Source organism: Protopterus annectens, chromosome 4.part0, assembly GCF_019279795.1.
Source record: "Protopterus annectens isolate FY-2018-M chromosome 4.part0, PAN1.0, whole genome shotgun sequence".
Lineage (NCBI taxonomy): Eukaryota > Metazoa > Chordata > Ceratodontiformes > Protopteridae > Protopterus > Protopterus annectens.
In genome coordinates, this window is record NC_056733.1 from 1,212,699,614 (window position 1) to 1,212,721,114 (window position 21,501).

General features: G+C 40.3%; 1 protein-coding gene across 3 annotated transcripts in view; it reads right to left on the bottom strand.

The window, feature by feature from the left end:
* The window catches only part of LOC122799824 (serine/threonine-protein kinase 32A-like), a 1,819,471-nt gene that overhangs the window by 283,893 nt on the left and 1,514,077 nt on the right, over positions 1–21,501 (bottom strand). For all 3 annotated transcript variants that reach the window (XM_044069142.1, XM_044069143.1, XM_044069141.1), the window contains exon 10: positions 991–1,116. In XM_044069142.1, the coding sequence (XP_043925077.1) occupies positions 991–1,116 (126 nt within the window). The remainder of the gene's footprint in view (positions 1–990; positions 1,117–21,501) is intronic.

The following is a 21,501-nucleotide window of genomic DNA, read 5'->3' on the forward strand; positions in this document are numbered from 1 at the left end:
CAGTGCTTGTTAAATTAGTTTATAGCCGTTGATTGAAACCCCCAGCATGAGGTGGTCTGGTCTTGACTCCACATAAAAAAATATCATCAATCATCTCATTGATTGAAGAAGAATGAGGAAGACAGAACTCTAGTAAGCCTCAAGAACAGCTAGTTCATTGCACTTTGCCAAGAACTGCTGCACTTGAGACAGTAGTGATGTATATCCATCTAGCATGCACACGTAAACATGACTGCACTACCTTGGAGAATTTCCCTTACTCTGAGGAAGACTAATCTTGGAGTTAGAATGCAAATGTAGCAGGGGTGTGATGTCACACTATCCCACAGCAAGTGCTACATGCAAGTGAAGCACCTAGTGCAAAAATAAGGAATTTGTGATACAATGAATTTCAGCTTTCCCTGTGTTTGTTACAACTTGAGTATTAACTGTTTGCACCTATGAGGGTTGAACAGTACTGTGTTGAGCTTTAGTCGTGCAGCCTTTCAAATGACCAAACTTAACTGAAAGGCCATTACTGGACCTAAACAGATTCCATTTTTAGCTATTAACATAATTAGTTATTGTTGAGTAAGAGTGGCTTATAAAGAGTGATGCAGTCTAAAAGGTGAGGATACTTTATGTTAAAGGTATGACCTGACAGGATACCAAAAGAGGAGCAATTCTTAAAAGGATTATCTTTAGATAAGGATTGGGGAAGGCATTTTCTGATAGCCACTCTTTTTGTAGGCACATATTTTAAAAAGATGCTTTTTGTTTAGTAAGAATTTTATTAACAACGGAAAAATAATCATAGTGATAAACACTGGCATATGATATATTTAACATATACTGCAGTGCTAGGTTAAGGGTACTGAACTATCTCTGTAGCATGTTACAATTCTTTATCACGTTTACTATAAATAATTATTACCAGTGGACAAAGCCATGATTTTTTGGCAGTTGGCAAAATAATGTTTTATTGACAAAAAAAATTGATCATAGACTCACAGTAGGCAGAAATCCAGGTGGCAGTGATTTCTCTAGGACTGCATCCCAGTTTATGTCTGCTAGGAAGGGATCATTCTGAAGGTCTTTTAGTTCTGAGCAACGATCATCAAGATTCTTTTCAATCAGCTTAAGAAAGTAAAGAGAGAGAAAGAAAAATGAATATGTTACTGAATTTCTACCTATGGGATCACAGTATCAGTATAAGTCTGGATTGTAGAGCATTCTACTTAAATAAACGTGAAAAAGAAAATTTAATACAATGATTACTGAAAGCTTTCTAAAATTCATGTATACTGCATGTAAGATGTGATTCTGCAGTTTAAGAATTCTTACACATTTCTTTTAAGTATTTTACTCACTTTAGATTCACAAATGAGTTTACATCTGTGGATGCCCACCACTGCTACTAATATGTGATGGGCACCACTATGTCTCATTCCCACATTGGGGTAATCAAGGAGCCTAAATTCTCACCAATGACACTGGAGAGGGACATGCACTTGGAATAAAAATGGTTGCACTAGTATTTCCAGATGCAGACCTCTCTGCATCAAGTACAATTTCCCTTAAGATCACACAGGGAGCACACTTAGCCTGGGCTCTGGATGCCTCTATATCTGTCTCCCTCCAGGTCCCCAGTAAGACTCCCCACTGGTACAGCTGTAGGGTTATGTAGGGTTATGTCCTCAGCCAAGTGTCCAAGCCAAGTCCTCCAGCACCATCTCTGTAAACTCAGTGCTTTGTGCCCTGCCCTAAGCAGCTGACATACACACTCTAAGATTTAATTTTAAAAACACACACACACACACACACACACACACACACACACACACACACACACACACCTGAGAAAGGCTGGCACAGGTTTATTAATTCTGTCCCCTTCTGCCCAGACTATAAGGTAGATTCACTGTCACCAGACACTCTACAATTGGCTACTCTAAGGCCCTTAACAAAGGGTGTTCAATTATACTGTGCAACAGTAATAGTAACACAAATGGTAGTAGTTCACCAAGATGGCTAGGCCTTCTGGAGTGGCCCACACAGTGTCAAATATAAGTAATCTCAAAGGTTAGATACTCCCTACAAGAATCAGCCACCATAAACTTTTAAATATATTTAATAATAGATAATAAAAGAACAAGAAAATACTAAATATATGTTCACAGTAAACCAGAGTTCAAATCACAGAAAATATTGAAAACGACACTGATGGACAGACCCATACAAATAAAGATAAGAAATCTCTAAACTAAGCTTCACTATATTCATTACTGAATCTAAGAAAAGTTACTGATCCCTAATAACTTACTTCTGCAAGGCAAGATGATATATGTGAGCAATCTTTCTCGTCAGGCTCACAAACAGAATACTCTATATTCTGAGACTACTCCCTGTAAAATATAATATCCAAGATGACTTGCAGAATGACCTCATCTGGTCACCTGACTCTAAATTTCCACAATATCTTCTTTTGAAGTTTGAGACAGGAGTTTAACAGACTGCTACAATACACATTTAGAGCTTTTATGGCAATGCCTAGGAGCTAGAAACATTTACAACACTTCCCCCTTCTTTACAAAAGCTAACAGATAATGGCTGCTCCCAGACCTACCATCTCCAAGCCTACTCAGCACTGTGGGGTGCCATTTAATTCTCTAACAGCTTATTTACTTCTCCCTTATTCTTCTTAAAAATAAGTCATCTGGTTAACCATTGCTGTGCCAGTGTCCTCTATTGAAACATACACATTTAATTCAGTTACCATAATACATGCACATCTCTCTTAATTTCAGCAGGGTGCACTGTTGATACATTTTTAACACAATTAATACAAGCAGAGCTCACAAATACATTTTCAGCATAAGCATCCGATATACTAATGACTTACAATTATTTATAAAATTCCAGCTAACTATGCTGGCACAAGTCTTACTTCTACTGCCCTACTTCTCCCTGGCATGGCTGCCAGTACCTCCTATTGTCACAACAATGAAAAAGCAATATTAGAAAATTGGGGGATGGGAGCTCTCATATTATTTACCTCATAGACACAAATTACAGGGTTTGATTCTCATCTTTGAAGGAAAACTGGCTAAGCTCAAAATGGCTTGCAAGGGCAGGTAGCCTAGTACTTACGTATGAACTCATAAATTAGTTAGATAGGAAAATTATGGTTTGTGCTGCAAAAACTATGAAAAAAGAAGTTATGTACTTATAACATTCCATGTGAGTTGTTCATATCGCCTTCATACTTACAGATGGGTTCGGAGCAATCCTCAGCTCCGAGTCAGCCTACAACAAAGCTTGAGGTCTTCAGATAGCCCTATCCCATGAATGATGCAGCTAGAATTACTTCAGATCTTGTTTGCTGCGTATCTTCTTCTTTCAGCTTTTCCCAGTTACAGGTCACCACAGTGGATCACCTGTCCACTTATGATTGGCAGTAGAGCTTTTATGGCAGTAAGTTGCTCATCCTTCCATGGAAGGCACACACATGCATGCACTCACACCTAAGGCCAATTTAGAGTGTCCAGTCCACCTACAGCATGTGTTTGGGATGTGGGAGGAAACCGGAGCACCCAGAGGAAACCCACGTGACCACTGGGAGGACATGCAGACTCCACACAAATGGCACCCCAGCCGAGGATCAATCTGGAGAACCCCTTGCTGTGAGGTGACAATGCTAACCGCTGCACCACCGTGGCCACCCTATCTTGTTTGCTGCATATAATACCATACGTCATTCTATCACTCTATAAGAGAAAACCATAGAAGGGTTGCGCAACCAGGAAGAATCTAGTATATTCATCCTCGAAAAACCCTGGAGGGGGTAGGAGGGTGGGAAGTAAGAATGAAGGCGAGATGAACAACTCACATGGAATGAAATGGTAAGTACATAACTTCTTTATGTGAAGTTGTTCTATCTCACTGTTCATTCTTACAGATGGGTAGGGTCCTAAGCACCATCTATCTCGGGTGGCTTACGGGAGTATGTTTTTTCAGGACAGTAGACCCAAAGGAGGCCCTGTCAACTTTGTAATGAGTGATAAAGGTATGAGGTCTTGACCAGGTGGCTGCTGCACAAATGTTGTCTATAGGAAGTCTAGCAGAAAAGGCAGATGATGTAGATACTGCTCTGGTAGAATGAGCCTTAATTTTGTGTTGTAAGAGCCTATTAGCAGCTGAATAAACAAATGAGATACAATTGGATAGCCACTTAGAGTTGTTTTAGCCACTGGCATACCTTTTCTGGAATCTGAAAAGGAAACAAAAAGCTGTTCTGATTTCCTAAACCTCTTTTGTCCTATCCAAGTAAAATTTGAGCTGTCTATGAACATCAAGCTTGTGCAGCATATACTCTAAGTTGTTGGAGTCTTTGGGGAAGAACACTGGCAAATCAATAATTTGATTAAGGTTAGTTTCAGAACAACCTTTAGGCAAAAAAGAGGGATTAGTTCATACTGAGACTCTGTCAGCATGAAAAATCAAGGAGGCTTTATGGACAAGGCTTGAAGCTCTGACACTTTGGGGGCAGAAGTGATAGCTACTAAAAAGATAGTCTTCTATGACAAATATTTCAAATTGAATGAGGAAGCTGGTTTGAAAGGAGGGAGAATAATGCAAGAAAGCATAAAATTTTGAGTCCATGGGGTATAAGGGGATTTCACAGGTGGTCTGAGATGAAAAGTCCCTTTAAGAAAGGCTTTGGATAATTTGAGTGACATTATGTTCAATCCTTCAAATCCAATGTGAAAATAAGAGATAGCAGCAAGGTGAACCCAAACTGTTGCTGAAGCTCCTTTGTTGAAAATCATGGTCAATAACTCTAATATGGAGGCCATAGCAGCTTGGTAGGGATCAATGTTATTTTGAGAGGCCTATATAGAAAATCTTTTCTATTTGCTAAGGTATAGCTTCCTCATAGAGGATTTATGAGAGAATATTAGAATGTGCTGCATTTCATCTGAAAGGTTATGGAACCTGGCTATATTGGGAATTGGAGCAGCCAAACTGTCAGCTTCAGGGACTGAAGAGAGGGATGACGTTCCCCCAAGTGCATCAGAAGGTCTGGAAGTGGGTCCAGAATCCAAGGGTCCTTCAATTGATGAAGTCGAAGGAAGGGGAACCAAATCTGATGAGGCCAATGAGGGGCTATTAGAATGATGGTCCTACCCAAGGCTTTTGCTTTCTGTAGTACTTTGGTTATCAAGGGAATTGGTGGGAATGCATAGAGGATACCCGGAAGCCAATCGTGTATGAGTGCATCCCTTGGGGCTGCTCCCAGAGGGAGAATCAGGGCAAAGTAGCTTCTGCATTTGGTGTTCATGTGGTTGACGAAAAGGTCGCAACAAGGTTGGCCCCCATATGCAGAATATCTTGTACGCTATTTCTTTCTTGAGGGGACCACTCGTGAGGCAACGAAATTGCTCTGCTCAGCTTGTTTGCTATCACGTTGGATTTCCCCAGGATGTGCGTTGCTAACAGAAAGCACTGGGTGGATGTAGCCCATTGCCATACACTTAGATCATTGTGACAATGTGGGTAGGATCTGGTTCTTCCTTGTTTGTTCAAGTACCATACCACTGATATGTTGTCTGTCTGAATCGCAATTGTTCCCAGAGGAAGAGAGTCCTGGAAGTACTGCAATGGTAAAAATACTGCTCTCATCTCCAGGACATTGATATACAGATGCGTCTCCTGATTGGTCCATGTGCCTTGGGCTGTTCTTCCCTGAAAATACCCCCCCACACCCTATCAGGGAAGCATCCGTGGTCACTGTGGCCACTGGTGGGGGTAGAAGAAAGGGATGACCTATCGTAACATGAAGAGAGGTCAACCACCACTGAAGATCCTTCTTGCATGTGTTTGTGATTATAAGATGAGACATTGTGAGCTCTTGGTAAGACCACTGAGTGAATAACAGCCATTGCAGAATCCACATGTGCATGCGACCCAGTGGTATGGCTAATATTGCAGCTGCCATTATGCCTCACAATTTTAGTATTTCTGATGCTGGAGCTTTGTTTTGGATATGATATTGTGGACCTGCTGATGGAGTATTAAGAGTCTTTCTGCTGGAAGTCTCAAAGTGGTGGTGTCCAATTCTGCTCCGATAAAAACGGCATGTTGCGACGGCGACAAGGCAGATTTTTCTGAGTTTATTGTAATGCCCAGATGACTGCAGAGTGAAAGAGTGGTGTCCCTGGCTTGTATGAGCTGATGCCTGGTGGTGGCGGTGAGGAGCCAATCGTCTAGGTACAGAAACACCTGGAATCCTAAACATCTCATGTGAGCTGTGACCACTGCCATATATTTGGTGAACACTCTGGGGGCTGTAGTGAGACCAAAGGGCAGGGCTCAAAACTGGTAAAGATTGGCTCTCAGCCAGAAGTGCAGATGATACCTGGATAGTCTGGCCATTTTATGTCGTAGTACGCATCCTAAAGATCTGTCAAGCACATCCAATTGTCTTTCCCTAAAAAGGAAAGTATCAACTGAAGCCTGACCATCCGGAACTTTTCTTTCTTGACAGATCTGTTTAGTCTGCTGATGTCCAATATAGGTCTCCAGTCCCCTGTCGTTTTTGGAACTAAAAAGAATCTTGAGTAAGTTCCAGATCCTATCTGGTCTGCTGGAACTGGTTGGTTGACTCGTTTTCTTAGCAACGTTTGGACCCCTATTGTTGCCTGTTCCCTGTAACTTGGGTGGAATGTCCAGGATTTTTCTTGTCAGTGGAAGGGGGCATGGTAAAAGGAATGAAATATCCTCTGGAAATGATAACTTTGTACCCAGTTGTCATTTGTTATTTTGAGCCAGGCATCTGAATATAAAGATAAGTGACCGCCCAACTGCTTCCAGAGTAGGACAGTCTGGCCTCCTTTCAGGAGTGCTGGTAGGGCTTCCCAAAGAACTGATCTCTGTCGCCCTGGTTTTGCAGACCCTCTCTGCCATGAGGGCAGCATTTTCCATTATTACCCCCCTCTTCTGCCCCTGGAAGGGGGTTCACCATGTGTGTCCTGAAAGGCTCCTTGGGCTTTACGGAACCACATCTTTCTTCCCCTTTGACCCCTGGGATAGGGTCTGGTGGGGGCGGAAAAATGGACTCTGATGGCAGAGTCTTTCCTTCCTGTTCACACCTGGTCAAAGTTTCCTTAACTTTGGGCCAGAAAAGGGATGAGCCATCAAAAGGGGTGTTGACAAAGGATGACTTAAAGGGCTCCATGAAGGAACACAAGTGCATCCAGGTGTGTCTCCTAAGAGCAATTCCTGTATCTGATGCTCTGCTCACTCCAGCAGCTGCATATGAAATGAGGCACATGGATGAGTTTACTATGGAACTGAGGGTAGCGCGCTGGGAGGCAACTTTATCTGAAGCTCCTGCAGCTACTGTACCCTGAAGAGTTTATATGAGCTCTTTTAGGAGATCTCTTTGCAGTCTAGTAAAATGGATGAGATAGTTGAGCGAACGCAGTGCAAAAGTCACTGAACTGTACGTGCACTTCCGGTATCTATCCATGATCCTAGAATCTCTGTTAGGAGGATGGACAGAGGAAGAAGTTTCCAAAATTTCCTTTCTGGTGGCTGCCGCCGCCACCACCATGGCACCAACTAGCACTCCCCTGGTAAGAAAAGATTTTTCTTGGGGGGGCAGAAATAAATTTATTAGGCCTCCTGCGGACAGCCTCCATAGTGTCTGGAGACTCCCACGCCCTTTGTGAGACCAGCTCTATAAGCTCATCAAAGGGCGGAGACACCCAAGAGGTGGATGGCTGAGACCCAAAAGCCTTCAGGAGAACTGACTCATCTTCAGTAAGGTTGGTGGACTGCCAGTCACCCCTCTGCCTAAGGATTTCTAATATCTCAGCAAAAAAGATATGCACAGAGGGGGGCCGTGGGGACCCTTCTGATTCATCCATGTTGGTATCGGATGTAAGAGACTCCTGTGGGGAGTCTAATTGCTTCCTCTGACAGATTCTCTTCCTGGGAACCTCATCACTGGGAACTTCTGGTGAGGTCTCAGGAGAGCAGGGACCACCCATTGGGGCTTCCTGAGGCTCTGTGTTTCTATGCTTAGCAAGGATCTGTGAAGCAGACACAGGTGCTTTTGAGGAGGAGGTAGCCAGACCTGAAGTCAAAGATGTCTTAGGAGACATAACTCTCCTCATGGCTTCAAAGGCACCTCTGCTCTGATGAGAAGGGACTGACGGATCTGAGGAAACTGTTGATACTCCTGGCACCAGGACAATGGGCTCCGACACAGAGGTAGGAGCCGAGCTCATCTGAGCCGAAGCCCCAAAAGGGAAAGTCAGAACCAAAAAATCAGTCCAACTATACTCCCCAGACCCGACCAGAGAGTGTCACTTCCTAGATTCCTCGATTGGCACAGAGGATGTCAGAGTAAATAGAGCCGAGGACACTGGAGCAGGAGTCGGCTCCGAAGGCTCAGCAATCAAGTCCGACTCCTCCAGCTCCGAAGGACTGGTATGGCTCGGAGGAGGAAATGTAGTAGATGGTAAAAGGGTCTTCAGTCCTGAAGCCATTTTGGTCAGAGACAATAAATATTTACCAAAGGCTGGTGCCTGTAAAAGCTTCTGCACCACACAATCCACATCAAAATCAGAAAGGCTTATCGAAGACCGAGATGAGTGGATAGAAGGAGATAAAGATTGCAAGAGTGGATATTTAGGCACTTTGGATACCAGTTCCAGGACAGGGTGCCAGCTCCAAAAGGACAAGACGGTCAGCTCCGAGGGCTGTGGAGCCAACATAGATGGGTTTTTAGATTTTTTTTACTTCAGAAGAAGTAGAAGCCTTTAAAGACTTTGAGGATTTGCTAGACCTGTCCTGGTCACTCAAACCTTCTTGAAAAGATGGTTTGACTAAACCTCTGTCTATTAACTTTCTCTTTCTCTCCTGAAGAACCCTCGAAGAGAAGGAATGACAAATGGAGCAGCTTTCCTGAAGGTGCAATGCTCCCAAACAGTATACACAATTTACATGGCTGTAACAGTCATTTTCTGTCCACATTTTGGACATTTCTTAAATCCTGATTTAGGGTCTTTATCCTTATCCTTGTCAGCCATACTGGAACACGCAATCTCAAGAGAGGGCACTGTAATGAACAAGACACATCCAAAAACTTATCAAACAAGCCCTTTAAAACTATGGGCTAAAAATACTATTAAGCACACACACACACACACACACACACACACACACACTATAACTATTTATCTAAGTACTCTAAATATATTCAAAAGCTGTGACAGAAAAAGTCGCTATTCAAAGGCACAAAACTACTATTTTAACTACAGTAAAGATTTAACAAGGCCTAAATTAAAATGAGGCCAAGAGAGCTAATTAGTCAAGAAAAAAAGGCACACCAAGGAAAGAGAATCTACACAATAAGCTATAAGAGCAAAGCTAAGTCTAAATAGATATATCAAATATTTATATAAATTTGTAGAAAAAAGTTTCGTACTGGCCCGAGCTATGCGAGGAACCTCCGATCTAGTCCATCAGTAAAACTAGATCTGGGGTAACTCTAGGTGCATCATGGGATAGGGACTTGGTCTCGACCTATCTGAAGACCTTGAGCTTTGTAGTATCCAAGGATTGGCTCCGAACATATCTGTAAGAATGAATGGTTAGATAGAACAACTTCACATCATACGATTTAAAAATTATGCAAGCATGGCTATTACATGATGAATAGGTTCCTCTGGGTGGGTGAGAATACACAGCATTACCCCTACTGATCACTAAATGATGGACTCATCAGTGTAATAAGTCTCTATGACAAAACTATGAAGGAAGGGCATTTCAGTGTAATTTGCATTGTTGTTGGTTGTTCTGTGTATGTACAATGTATTGTAGAAAAGCAAGTGTGTGCACAGTCAGTCATGCCAGTTTATAAAAACCTCAAAAGACATAAATATTGTAGACTTAGCCAAGTAATCCATAACTTAACTCAAGGTTACTACTAGTTATAAAAAGACACCCGAGAATCAAAAGCATCTACAAGAAAACAGATGGCAGAACTCTAAGCTGTTTTGGTTTACTTAGACACAATATTGTATTAGTTTTCTGATATACAAAATAAAATATTATATGTTGTCATTGTAATGCAAACTCTGCACTTATAGGAAAGTGATTAATTTACCTCAGTGGCATCAACGAACAGAAAAATACTGCCTGATGACTGCAATTTTATTTTATTTGTTTTATACCATATGAACTACTGGACAATTGCACAGTTATAAAATCCTTTGTGTAGCAGTATTTGAATCAAATTATCAAACAAAATGTAAAGGATTAGCAAAAGTACTTGTCTATGTAATGAAAGTCACAAGAAAATGCAGTTATCTAACTTCAAAGTACAGAGGTGGCTTTAAATCAAACATTTCAAATGTATGCATGTTGTTAACATTGCGGATTACTCTGTTTCTCTGAATTTAGAGATCAAGGGACCTAGGTAAAAAAAAAAACTTTGAGACTGCCCCTTATGCATTCAGATATTAAGGGAACAGCCTTTCCATTTTTTAAAAAAGTTTAACTTGTCATCTCTTTCTATATGTTTATTCAATTTCAGCTCCCACTGTCACTCACTTAATCATAAACCTGCCTTAAAGCTAATACAACATTTTAGTATCTATTCTACTTAATACCCTATTAGACAGCCACAACACTAATTTAAGAATAGTTTTGTAGGTGCAAACGTGTTTCAATACTGTGGGATGTGATATGTCTAAACTGTTTGATACTACCATTCTTTAACCTTCTGAGCTCATTTCTACATTCAAAAATACTGCGGCTATGGTAGCGTTGTCGCCTCACAGTTACACGTTGCCCGTTCGATTCTCAGAGTGTCTTCTGTGTGGCGACATGCGTGAATGGGTGTTCCTTCATTGAAGGTTGTGCATTAGGCCTGGCAAGCCAGCACGTAAAAATCTACTGCCAATCATTAGCGGACCGGAGTTCCGTTGTGGCGACCCCTAACCGGGAAAAGCCGAAAGACACAAACAAACAGAAAAAATGTTAATACTTTCTTGCGAGATCTAGCTTTGAGCTTCTATCAAAACAACTGCTTATATGCAATGCCTATCAGAAATAAGATTAAATGATTTTCAATGGCTACTCTATGAATTTATTCATTACACTGCAGGCTGTTTGCAATTCATCTGCCAAACCATCTCGATAAATTATTTACTTATAGACATAAGAAAAGCCATTGCAATTTCCTGAAAATGTGCAAGGTCATATACTGTTCTTCTGTGTGGAATAACCCACTTTCTAACAAACTTTAAAGCTACCCTAAAATGTCCTTGGATTTTTTATCCTTCTGATTTCTGTTGTCAGCAGTTTTCAGCTTAACCTGCATATTTCTGACTTGCTAAGATTTTTCACAGGCAGTTATCTGAAGCATATATTAATTTTGTATTAATTTCTTTTAGTACAAGTATTTTTATTGCTTGGCTGTTTTATAGCTCCTTTCATAAGTGCAAACTGCAATCTGTCTCCACACATTATTGGGTTCACATGGAACAAACTGTGGCTTAGGTTATCTACACACAGAAACTTTGCAGTAGCCTCAAAGAGGCTGGCATCACTGCAGGAAAAATTGTGATACAACTGAAATGTCAAGGTAACAGGTAGTCTGCATTTTATTATTTTATCTGCTGACTGTTCTGCTTCATTAATCTTTAACCAGTAATCTAAAGACCTTGCTTAGAGATTCTTTTTTTTTTATTTGCAGTAGGATTGAGAACTCTTTGCCCAGAGTGAGAACAAAGAGATGTTCACAGAGAGAAGAACAAAAAAGAATTACTATACGATGCTAAATGAGGTATGAATAAGTCTTTGCCTTTAATTGGCAGCTAATGGGCATTGTTTTAATTTCATACATAACGCTTGAGACAAATAAATGGGACTGTATAATGAGGTGGACTGAAAGCCCAGATTCAAGGTTAGGGCTACAATAAAACCAAGGGTCACTGGGGTAATAGATTGGGTTAAGCATAGACACCACAAGACCCAGCAGGTCTAATCTGGAAAGAATGAAAAAATAAAAGTGGTATAACGGGTATACAATTTCAGGGTAGTGGGCTGCTTTAAGAGGCACCCTGGGTAAGCATTTGAACTGCTGAGATTTGCAATGTTGAGTTCCAGAATGTTATGACTAAATGACTGAAAATCCAGACTTGCATATGCTAAGCCTGAGACTGTCATTTCTTGGAATGAATATTCCGTTTTTGAGAGGCATGGTGATCTTGGAGTTGCTATATATAAGTTTAGGGGGTGAAGGGGATTGCCCCATTGCAAAAAAAAAAAAAAAAATTTTAAAGGAGAAAAGTGTTACTTGATATTCAGTCTTGTCTAGTAATTTCAGTCTTATTTTTCAGCTTTTCAGGGCTCAACACTGTGCATGCCAACATTTCAATAGAGAACCAGCATCCTGCCTTGAGAAGTGTACTTGTAGTCGGAGAAGCCCTAGGACCAGAAATCTGACCACGCTGCTAGTAGAACTAATTCACTGCTCTGTGCAGACAAATAATGAATCTGATATACATATATATATATATATATATATATATATATATATATATATATATATATGTATGTAGGTAAATAATTTTACCATGATTTGCTGCTTGTATGTATCAGCTTAGTGTCCTTACAAAAGATTGGAAGAGTTTTGTAGGCAGAATAGAAGAACAGAAGAACTCTCTGAATTTCAAAGACAAGAGCATCTGGCAGTTTAACAAGATACTGTTACTTTGGCCTATAAACTTCAAAATATGTTTAGGGAGAAGGACGAGGCAGTATATGATGTAAGCATGACAAATGTTTAGTTCTTTAACTCATTTGGTTAGTATTACTTGTCCTTGCATATGGATGATCTAATGTTCACAATATGAAACAAGCTAGAGTTGAATGCAGGACCTGCATGGGGTTGTAGAAAGCTTTGTTCCCCACAGGAATCAAGCAAAAAAAAAAAAAGTTTAATAGACGTGTGTATCCCATTTTGGCAGGCTAGTTTTATCTGAAATAGCATTTGCATGCAAGTCTTCCATAAGTTAAGACCACAGCTGTTACGAGCAGCTGAATAACTACCAAGAAGGCAATGATACATGACATGGTGCTTTTCACAGGGGAAAAACTGTGCCAGTTTTGCAATGAATGATTTAATTGTCTTTAAAAACAGATAACGCGTGGCAGTTCAAGTCCTGTTCACAGTGGTTAAAGTCGATTCTTTTAAATACAAACTAGTAGTTTTAAAGCTATGTTATGTGCACTTGGACCAGGTCTTGGTGCATGAGCATAGCAAACAGACATTATCAAAGGAGGATTGCTTTGTCTAGTGCTGAAATGGGCTGCAATGAATGAGAAGCTACAGAGAAACTTGCATAGTAGTCATCCATGCGGTTTGGTTAAATGACACTTATTTGAAATACTTCAATGGAAATATAAGTCAGAAAACTAAAAACCAATAAGCATATCTGTATTTTTATACACCTAGCATATGATTAGGCACGTGAATGTGGATGGGGAGTTATCAGTCCCAACAAAAGTGCTTTAGATGTTCTAAAGAAGGAGCAATAATGATATTCATTCTGATCTGTATGACATGATGGCATGTAGGTAGACAAACCCAGCAAAGCAAGATCACTGAAGAGGGAATGAACTGCAGAAACAGCATTTTGTTAAACAGGGAGAGTGTGCGTGCGTGTGTGTGTGTGTGTGTGTGTGTGTGTGTGTGTGTGTGTGTGTGTGTGTGTGTGTGTCAGAAAGGGGAAACATTCTTATTTTTCACAATAGAAAGTTTTTATATAATACATCATATATAGTTAGTGATAGCGAATCTTTGTACAGGCTTAATTTATGTATTTCATAAAGTATGTACTCAAAAGCAGCTCTGACGTTATGAGGAACATTATAAATCTTGGAGGAGCAAGGCTAAACCTGAGGTCCAGAAGCATAGCACTATGCCCTGCCTAAATCAAAGCAATTGAGAGGTGTGTGCATATGTGTTTGCAGTAATTGAGAGGTGTGTGCGTATGCGTTTACAGTGCTTGACAATAAACTAATGGCATTGTTCCAAAACATAAACTACCAGCCAGAATAGACTGAACACAGGAAACCAGATGGAAAGAACTCTGACCATTAAAGCACACAGACACACATTGTATGGATAGTAGTACTGTTATGGAAAGGATGTTTTGTAATGTAATGTAATGTTTAGTGTTAGGGTTGGGGAAAGATGAAGAGTTACAGTTAGTGAAAATGAGAAAAGTGGTTCAAGGGAGGTGAAACTTGTAATAGATCCCTGTTTTAGAAAACTGGGCTAAAAGCATAAAAGTGATCACATACTTTTATTTATGTTTTAGGATACCCCCCAACACACACACACACACACACACACACACACACACACACACACACACACACACACACACACACACACACACACACAAAACCATTTATTTTGCAATAATGTATTTTAGGAAAGCTTTTAAGACAGCAACTTTGTACACACATTCTAAAAGATTTCAAGAAGCTTCAAAATTAATTAATTACCTGATTTATGCAATTCATAGCTGTGGGGGAGGCACAGCCTATCTGGCACTCAGTGAGTGCAAGGCAAAGAAGCCAAACCTCAATGAGATGCTTGTTTACTGCAGGATGCATATATACACACACACACACACACACACACACACACACACACACACACACACACACACACACACACACACACACACACTCATACACACCATCATGCACACATTCAGGCAATCTGAATGATTTCCAGTTCCTCTACAGCCGTTTTTTTTTTTTTTTCCAAATTGTGTTCTAAGATCCTGTACTGCTACACCCAGCAAACCTATCCCCTACATTAGTGGTTACCCACCCATTTCAGTCATGGATGGTCTTAGATGAAATGGAGCCGCGTAGGCAAAGGGCTGTGTGGTGCCCCTCCCCCTTCATTTGCTCACATCTTGTCCTCCTGACACCCACCAAATGTACCCTCCTTTTCCTTATTTATTTTATATCTTTTCTATTTGCCCGTCTCTGCCTCTCTCTGTTTTGCTTTCTCACACTTACTCTTCATTCTTCCCTACATCCTTTCAACACACTATAAATGGCTAAAATGCACTATAAGAACTGCAGAGGAAATATTCAAAATAAGCCAGAGTTCTAGATTCATTATGGTGCAGAGAGCTTTGTCTCTCAATCTTTTGATCTAATGATGGTCTGCACAAATATCATGACCAAGGAAAGAAATTCACTTTTTTTTCTTTCAATGAATTAAAAAGTTGCATCCAGGGCTTAATGCTCAACATTTCTGAAATAGTAGTCATCAATAAACAGAGAAGACAAATGCATGCAATTACATATAAATCATATCTGGCAATACTATGCACATCCCTGCTCACCTCATACGTTCATAGGTGATTAATAGGCTAATGACCCTCGGGGTGCTTTTTAAGATTAGCCATGCTTCCCAAATGTATTTGACAAATTCTGATAACCGAGGGTTATTTTAAGGGGTATATGTAGGCTTGGGCATGGGATGGTCAAGCATTTACAGGCTGCCTCTTTCTACTAGAGACACAGGTGCTAGACCAGGGGTAAATTTCTCATTCCCCGTCTACTGGTCCAAGTTATACTTGAACTGGGTTAGGGAAGATCTCTGCTTCTCATTCCTGGGAAGCCTGTTCCAGAGAAGAGTTAGTCTCTGACACACATACCTGTCTACCCAACATGTACTCTTTATGTTGCAAACAATGTTTAAGTTCCTAGATCAGGTAATTCTGATGCTGTTTTGCAGGAGTGCAGTGGGTCCATCAGAGCAGGATTATAGGATGCTTTGTAGGTCGGGCATAGATGACCTCAGCAGACTGTGTAAAGGAATAAGACTTTGAGGTGGTCAGCATGGGACATGTTGCATATGCACTATATTCTTTTTGTTAGGAACCTCTGTGGATGCTCCAGTTGTTGCATATGCCTGGTCAGATATATACCAAAGAGGGCACTCTACACAATGACTGGTCTGACGAGGGTCACGTACAGTGAGACAATGAATCCTTGGACAGATGCCATATCCTTGCTTATAAGTTGCACATCATAGAATGATTTCCTTACTACTGTAGACACGTGACTGTCAAATGCCATGTTACTGTTTACATGCGTTCCCAAACCCCTGACCTCTGGGTCTACTCCTAGGGTTGTATTATCAATGTAATAGTTTCCAGAGGAAATAATTTTCCCAAAGGATACTGATATGCATTTCTTAGCATTGAATTTTATACTGTGACTCTGGCACCAGTTTACTTACTATCTGTTTCAGGCCTTCTTTGATAGAATTTTTGTCTTTGAGAGATTCTATAACTATGCCTAGTTTGTAATCATCTACAAACTTGGTCAGCCAAAGGACTTTGATGTTGGCCTTGATTTCAGAGAAGAAGATGTCAAAAGGTGCGTTTATACCTAATTTCATGAGTTTGTCTACACTGCCTTAGTAGGATATTGTGTTGAGTGCTATGGCCAGATCAAGTTAGACAGTATGCACATTTTGCCCTTGACAACTGATTTGGGTATACACAACCTACCCTTGCCAAAACCAAACTGAGTTTTCACCATAAAAATTGTAGTCACCTTCTGTGTATCTCACTGATGTTAAAATGGGGATGAAAGAGAAGAAACAAAAGCCACAGTCATATCTTTCAAGTTATTGCTGTCATACATATATACAATATGCCTCACCCCCCCCCCCCCAAAGAAAGTTACCTTTTGCGTATTCTCTGAAGTCAGACTGGAACAAAAGTGAAAGAACAAGCAAAGCATTGTAAGACATCTCAACTTGCTACTGTCAAGTATATATACAGAGAATGGCTCTGATGTTTGATTCTGAGGAAGATGAAAAAATAATAATCTCAGTAATCTGTATTGCATTCCATCTTGTTGCTCCTAGATGGTACCCTCTGCCAAGAAGAGATATATTTGTCTTCTGTGCATATCTCCGAGCTTTGCTTTCAAGGAAAGTTAGAGAAATAATGACTACAGTGTCCTAATCTCTCCATACAAACTACAGTGACTTTCTGTGCCATCCTCTGAGTAGGGTTCCTTTTATGCTAGGTGGGGTCTATACTTGGCCTGTCTCAAAACTCACTTATATAGCATGGGTGTGTGCGTGTGTGTGTGTGTGGGGGGGGGGAGCATAGAAGCTCTGGGATGTAGATGTTCTTCAATGCATTTTTATGCCATATTCTTGAAAGATAACATTGTGTTTTCTCATTTTTTTTATTACTCATAAAAATTGTGTGTGCCGCTATCAGAATTAGATGTGCGCATGAATAAAATTTATAATATTATTTTTTCACATACTCATAGGATGAAATGAGTTTTGCACACAGCTACATACACAGACAGATGCAACACACATTAATACTGCCCCCTGATAATTCAGTTATATCAAAAGACAGACTACTACACATTTAACTATAAGAAAATTGAAGGAATGCCAATTCATCTACTGCATGTCTTTATTGTGCTGGAAAAGCCTGACTACCTAGATAAACACGGAGAGAAACAGGGAGAACAGGATAAACCCACACTGAAATATGGGAACATGAGGACTTCACACAGAAAGAGACACAGCCAAGAACTCATCCAGAAATCCAAAGGCTGTGAGATGGCTACTTGCTGTGCCACTGTGCCAATGAAGAGTTGTTTTCATACACATCCCACTCAGACCACCACAGATAGTCACTTATTACCTAGGTTTGTCTAAGTGAAAATAATTCTGATTAACTTGTTATTCTGAAATATGCTGCAACACCCCCACATTTGCCTATGCCATGGTAATGATAGGTTTAAACTGATTTCAATAAATATAATACAGTGTGTGACAGATCAGTGACTGTTTAACAGTGATCACACAAAAGTAGAGATAAAGCACATTTATTGACATATTAACTGTATACCCCATCAATTATTGTCACTCTGTTAACTGTATACACCTCAGATGTCTGGTTGTGATAAAGAGCTGATAATTAGAACATTAACCCAACTTAACACAAATACACATTAGTTCTGCAAAGTAAGGATAATCTTCATTTGGTATGAGCAAAAGATATCAAAGTCAGTTGTATAAATTTGGAGGTATTTGCATATCTAGAGCTAGAAATTATATCCAATTTATTGACCATGCACACCTCAGTTGTTTGATTATGGTTAAAAATAATGACAATATTTTACTATATCTAACCTCCAAATTTGCTCTAAATTTTACATTTGTGTACAATTGCTCCACAACACACTCAGAATGCTAGCAAGCACACATATTGCTTAACAAAGTATACTAAAGCATTACCAAAATGTTTTTAGGGGGTAAGCCCCCTGCACCCCCTCAAAGAAATATGCCCTACAGGCCTTGGCTGTAGATATACTGTCTCTGAAAACCCCCACAAACTTGGAGAAAGAAGAGGGCATCATCCCGTGAGTTTTGTAAGCCATGGTACTCAAGGTAAGAGGGTAGGTATAGTAAAACAGTTCAATAATAATAATAAGAACAATAACAATATTAATAATAAATATAATAACAGTACTAATAGTGACCAAATTAAGCATTTCAAGATTATTTTCCACAAACATACAATACCCTCAGTAAAGTATTCCAACTTACTTCAAACAAAGATAAAGTCCTGCGAGCCAAAATAATAACTGTTTAATGTTTAATGACATCTGCAATGTCCCACCTTCCCAACAATCATAATAGCTAGTTTGATGGCCAGGTACACCTCCAATGTTTCAGTGTAGTAAAATATTACTATTATTGTTATTAATGGTCATAATAATGTATTTCATGTTTGTTTCACAAAAGCACAGAGTAGCCACAGTAATTTATTTCAACATCCATCGAAAGGACACCCGCACAAAACTTACAACGGTGACTACCATATTTTCGAATGGCTACAATGCAAATGCATTTAACCATTCAAACACATGGACATATGTCGAAAATGGTTTTCAGCTAAACCAGTTTCGACATTTGTACTCAGAGGCTTTCCGTGATTCGCTCACTTGATTCGTGGAAATGTTTGCTCGTACAAACCAAGTTCGATAAACTGAAGGTAAACCAAACCATTTCCAGGCTGCTTCTGCCCATTAGAGAGATAGGTTTAGCCCTAGAAAACCACATTAATGACACTGTAATCTAAGCAAACAATGAAAGTACCAACTACAAGCTTCATTTGCAGTACCTCTCAGCAAGTAGTTATAGCCACTTTGTTGACAACATGCACCTCAGATATCTGATTATGGTAAAAATAATGGCCACCACAGTAATGTATCGCAGTACAAGAATTAGTGACAAAACCAAAAAAAAAATGAAGGACAAAGGCCCAAACTCAAGAACACATTTTAAATATTGCTTTTATATACTCAGAGAGTTGATAAAATGACAGGCTTTATATTAGCATGCATTTTCTGAAGGATATGAAGTCTGAAGCTCAAATGTCTGTCATTAGTGACATTAGTCCTCAACAATAGATCTAAAAGCCAAAAAGGTTACAAGGAACAGATCAAACATACCATGCAAAATATGGGACATTTTGCAAAGTCAGGGCCTGTTGAAAGCTATATGTTTTACATAAGCAAAGCCTAAGTATTCCAACATGCTTCGCACATAGGTAATAATCACTAGTGTTCTTTCCATCATTATTTAAACATTTGCAGGTTTTCTTCTCCTTGCTGTATTAGACAGCAAGAGCACAAAGCCCACAGACTGGCTGGTCAGATATCCATCACTAGAGAGTGCCATAAAGTACAGTTTTGTACCTACCATAAATGTAGATGTTCGAGTGCTAATACAGCTGCAGTCATAACAGATGGGTTCTCCTGCTATCAGGTGGGTCCTCGGTCAGCCGAATTCCAAAGTCTAGGTCCGGTTGTCATCGCTTCTTCCCTGACGCCAGTGCGAAGGGTATAAAAGAACCAGCCAACGCCATTTTCTTCAGTTTTTCTTGCCCCAGATGTCAGGTGCCCCCAGAAGGAAGGCAATACATAAATTTGTGTAATAAAGCAATGCCATATAATCAAAATATAGTAGTGCAAGCAAATACATCATGAATGAATACCCCAATCTGGTTGCATGAGGATATGTTAGCCAATAGGCCTGTCCCAAGAGGGAAGGAGGGAGGGAAACCTGGACTGCAGCTGTATTAGCACTCGAACATCTACATTTATGGTAGGTACAAAACTGTACTATGTTCACTGTGCATACAACTGCAGTCATAACAGATGGGTAGAATCCCAAAGCTAAGAAAGGGGTGGTAGGCACTAGGTGGAACTAGGAGGAGCCAGAATGCCCTGCAAGACTGCAGTGGCAAAGCCCGCTCTAGATTTGGAGTATAGTGGAAGGTGGTAGTGCTTGGAGAAGGTATGCACAGAACTCCAAGTGGCTGCTTCTAAAATATCTTTGGTAGGAACTCCTCTAAGAAAGGCTGCAGAAGTAGCCGTGGCCCTTGTGGAGTGAGATCTGATGCCTGTAGGTACAGTTTTGCCATGAAAAGAATAGCAAAAGCATATGCAATGGGCTATCCATTTTGAAATTGTCTGTTTGGAAATTGGCTTTCCTTGAGCTCCTATAGCATAGGACACAAAGAGCTGATCTGATTTTCTGAAAGGCTTTGTTCTGTCCAAATAATAATGCAGTTGTCTGTGGATGTCCAAGGAATGTAGTAATCTCTCCCCTTTGTTTTGAGGATTAGGATAAAAGGTAGGTAAATGTATGGCCTGATTCAAAGCTACCCTGGATACCACTTTTGGCATAAAGGACAGGTTGGTTCGTAATGAAACTGTCCTGATGGAAGATGATAAAAGGCTGCACAGCCATGAGAGCTTGTAGTTCTGAAACTCTACGAGCTGAGGTAATAGCCAGAAGGAAAGCAGTTTTCCAGGACAAATATTGCAAATCTGATGAGGCAGCTGGCTCAAAAGGAGGCAAGGTCAGTTTTTCCAGAATGAAATTGAGATCCCAAGCAGGTATTGGTTGTTTCCTTGGGGGTTTTAGATTCTTAGCCCCTCTGAGGAACTGTCTTAAGAGGGGGTGAGAGAATAAGGGTGGATCAGTGTTGTATTCTGCAGAAATGGCTGAGGCATGGATTTTGATGGAGGAGAATGAAAGTCCACTGCTTAGGAGCTCAGCTAGGTACTGTAATATTTGAGGTAAATTCAGTTTTCCAGGATCTTGGCCCTTTTTCTCATTCCAGACACAAAACCGTTTCCATTTTGCGGAGTAAGCTTTTCTAGTAGATGGCCTTCTGGCCTCCAAAATGACATCCTGCACCTCCTTGGAGAGTAGGGTCTGTTGTAATGTTAAGGAATCTTCCATGCAGCTAGATTGAGTGTTTTTAGCTGACTGTGAAGAGTTTTGAAGCTGTGCTGAGTCAGGAGAAGAGGCATTAGAGGCAGGCTCCATGGTGGGGAATGCGTCAGGCTCCT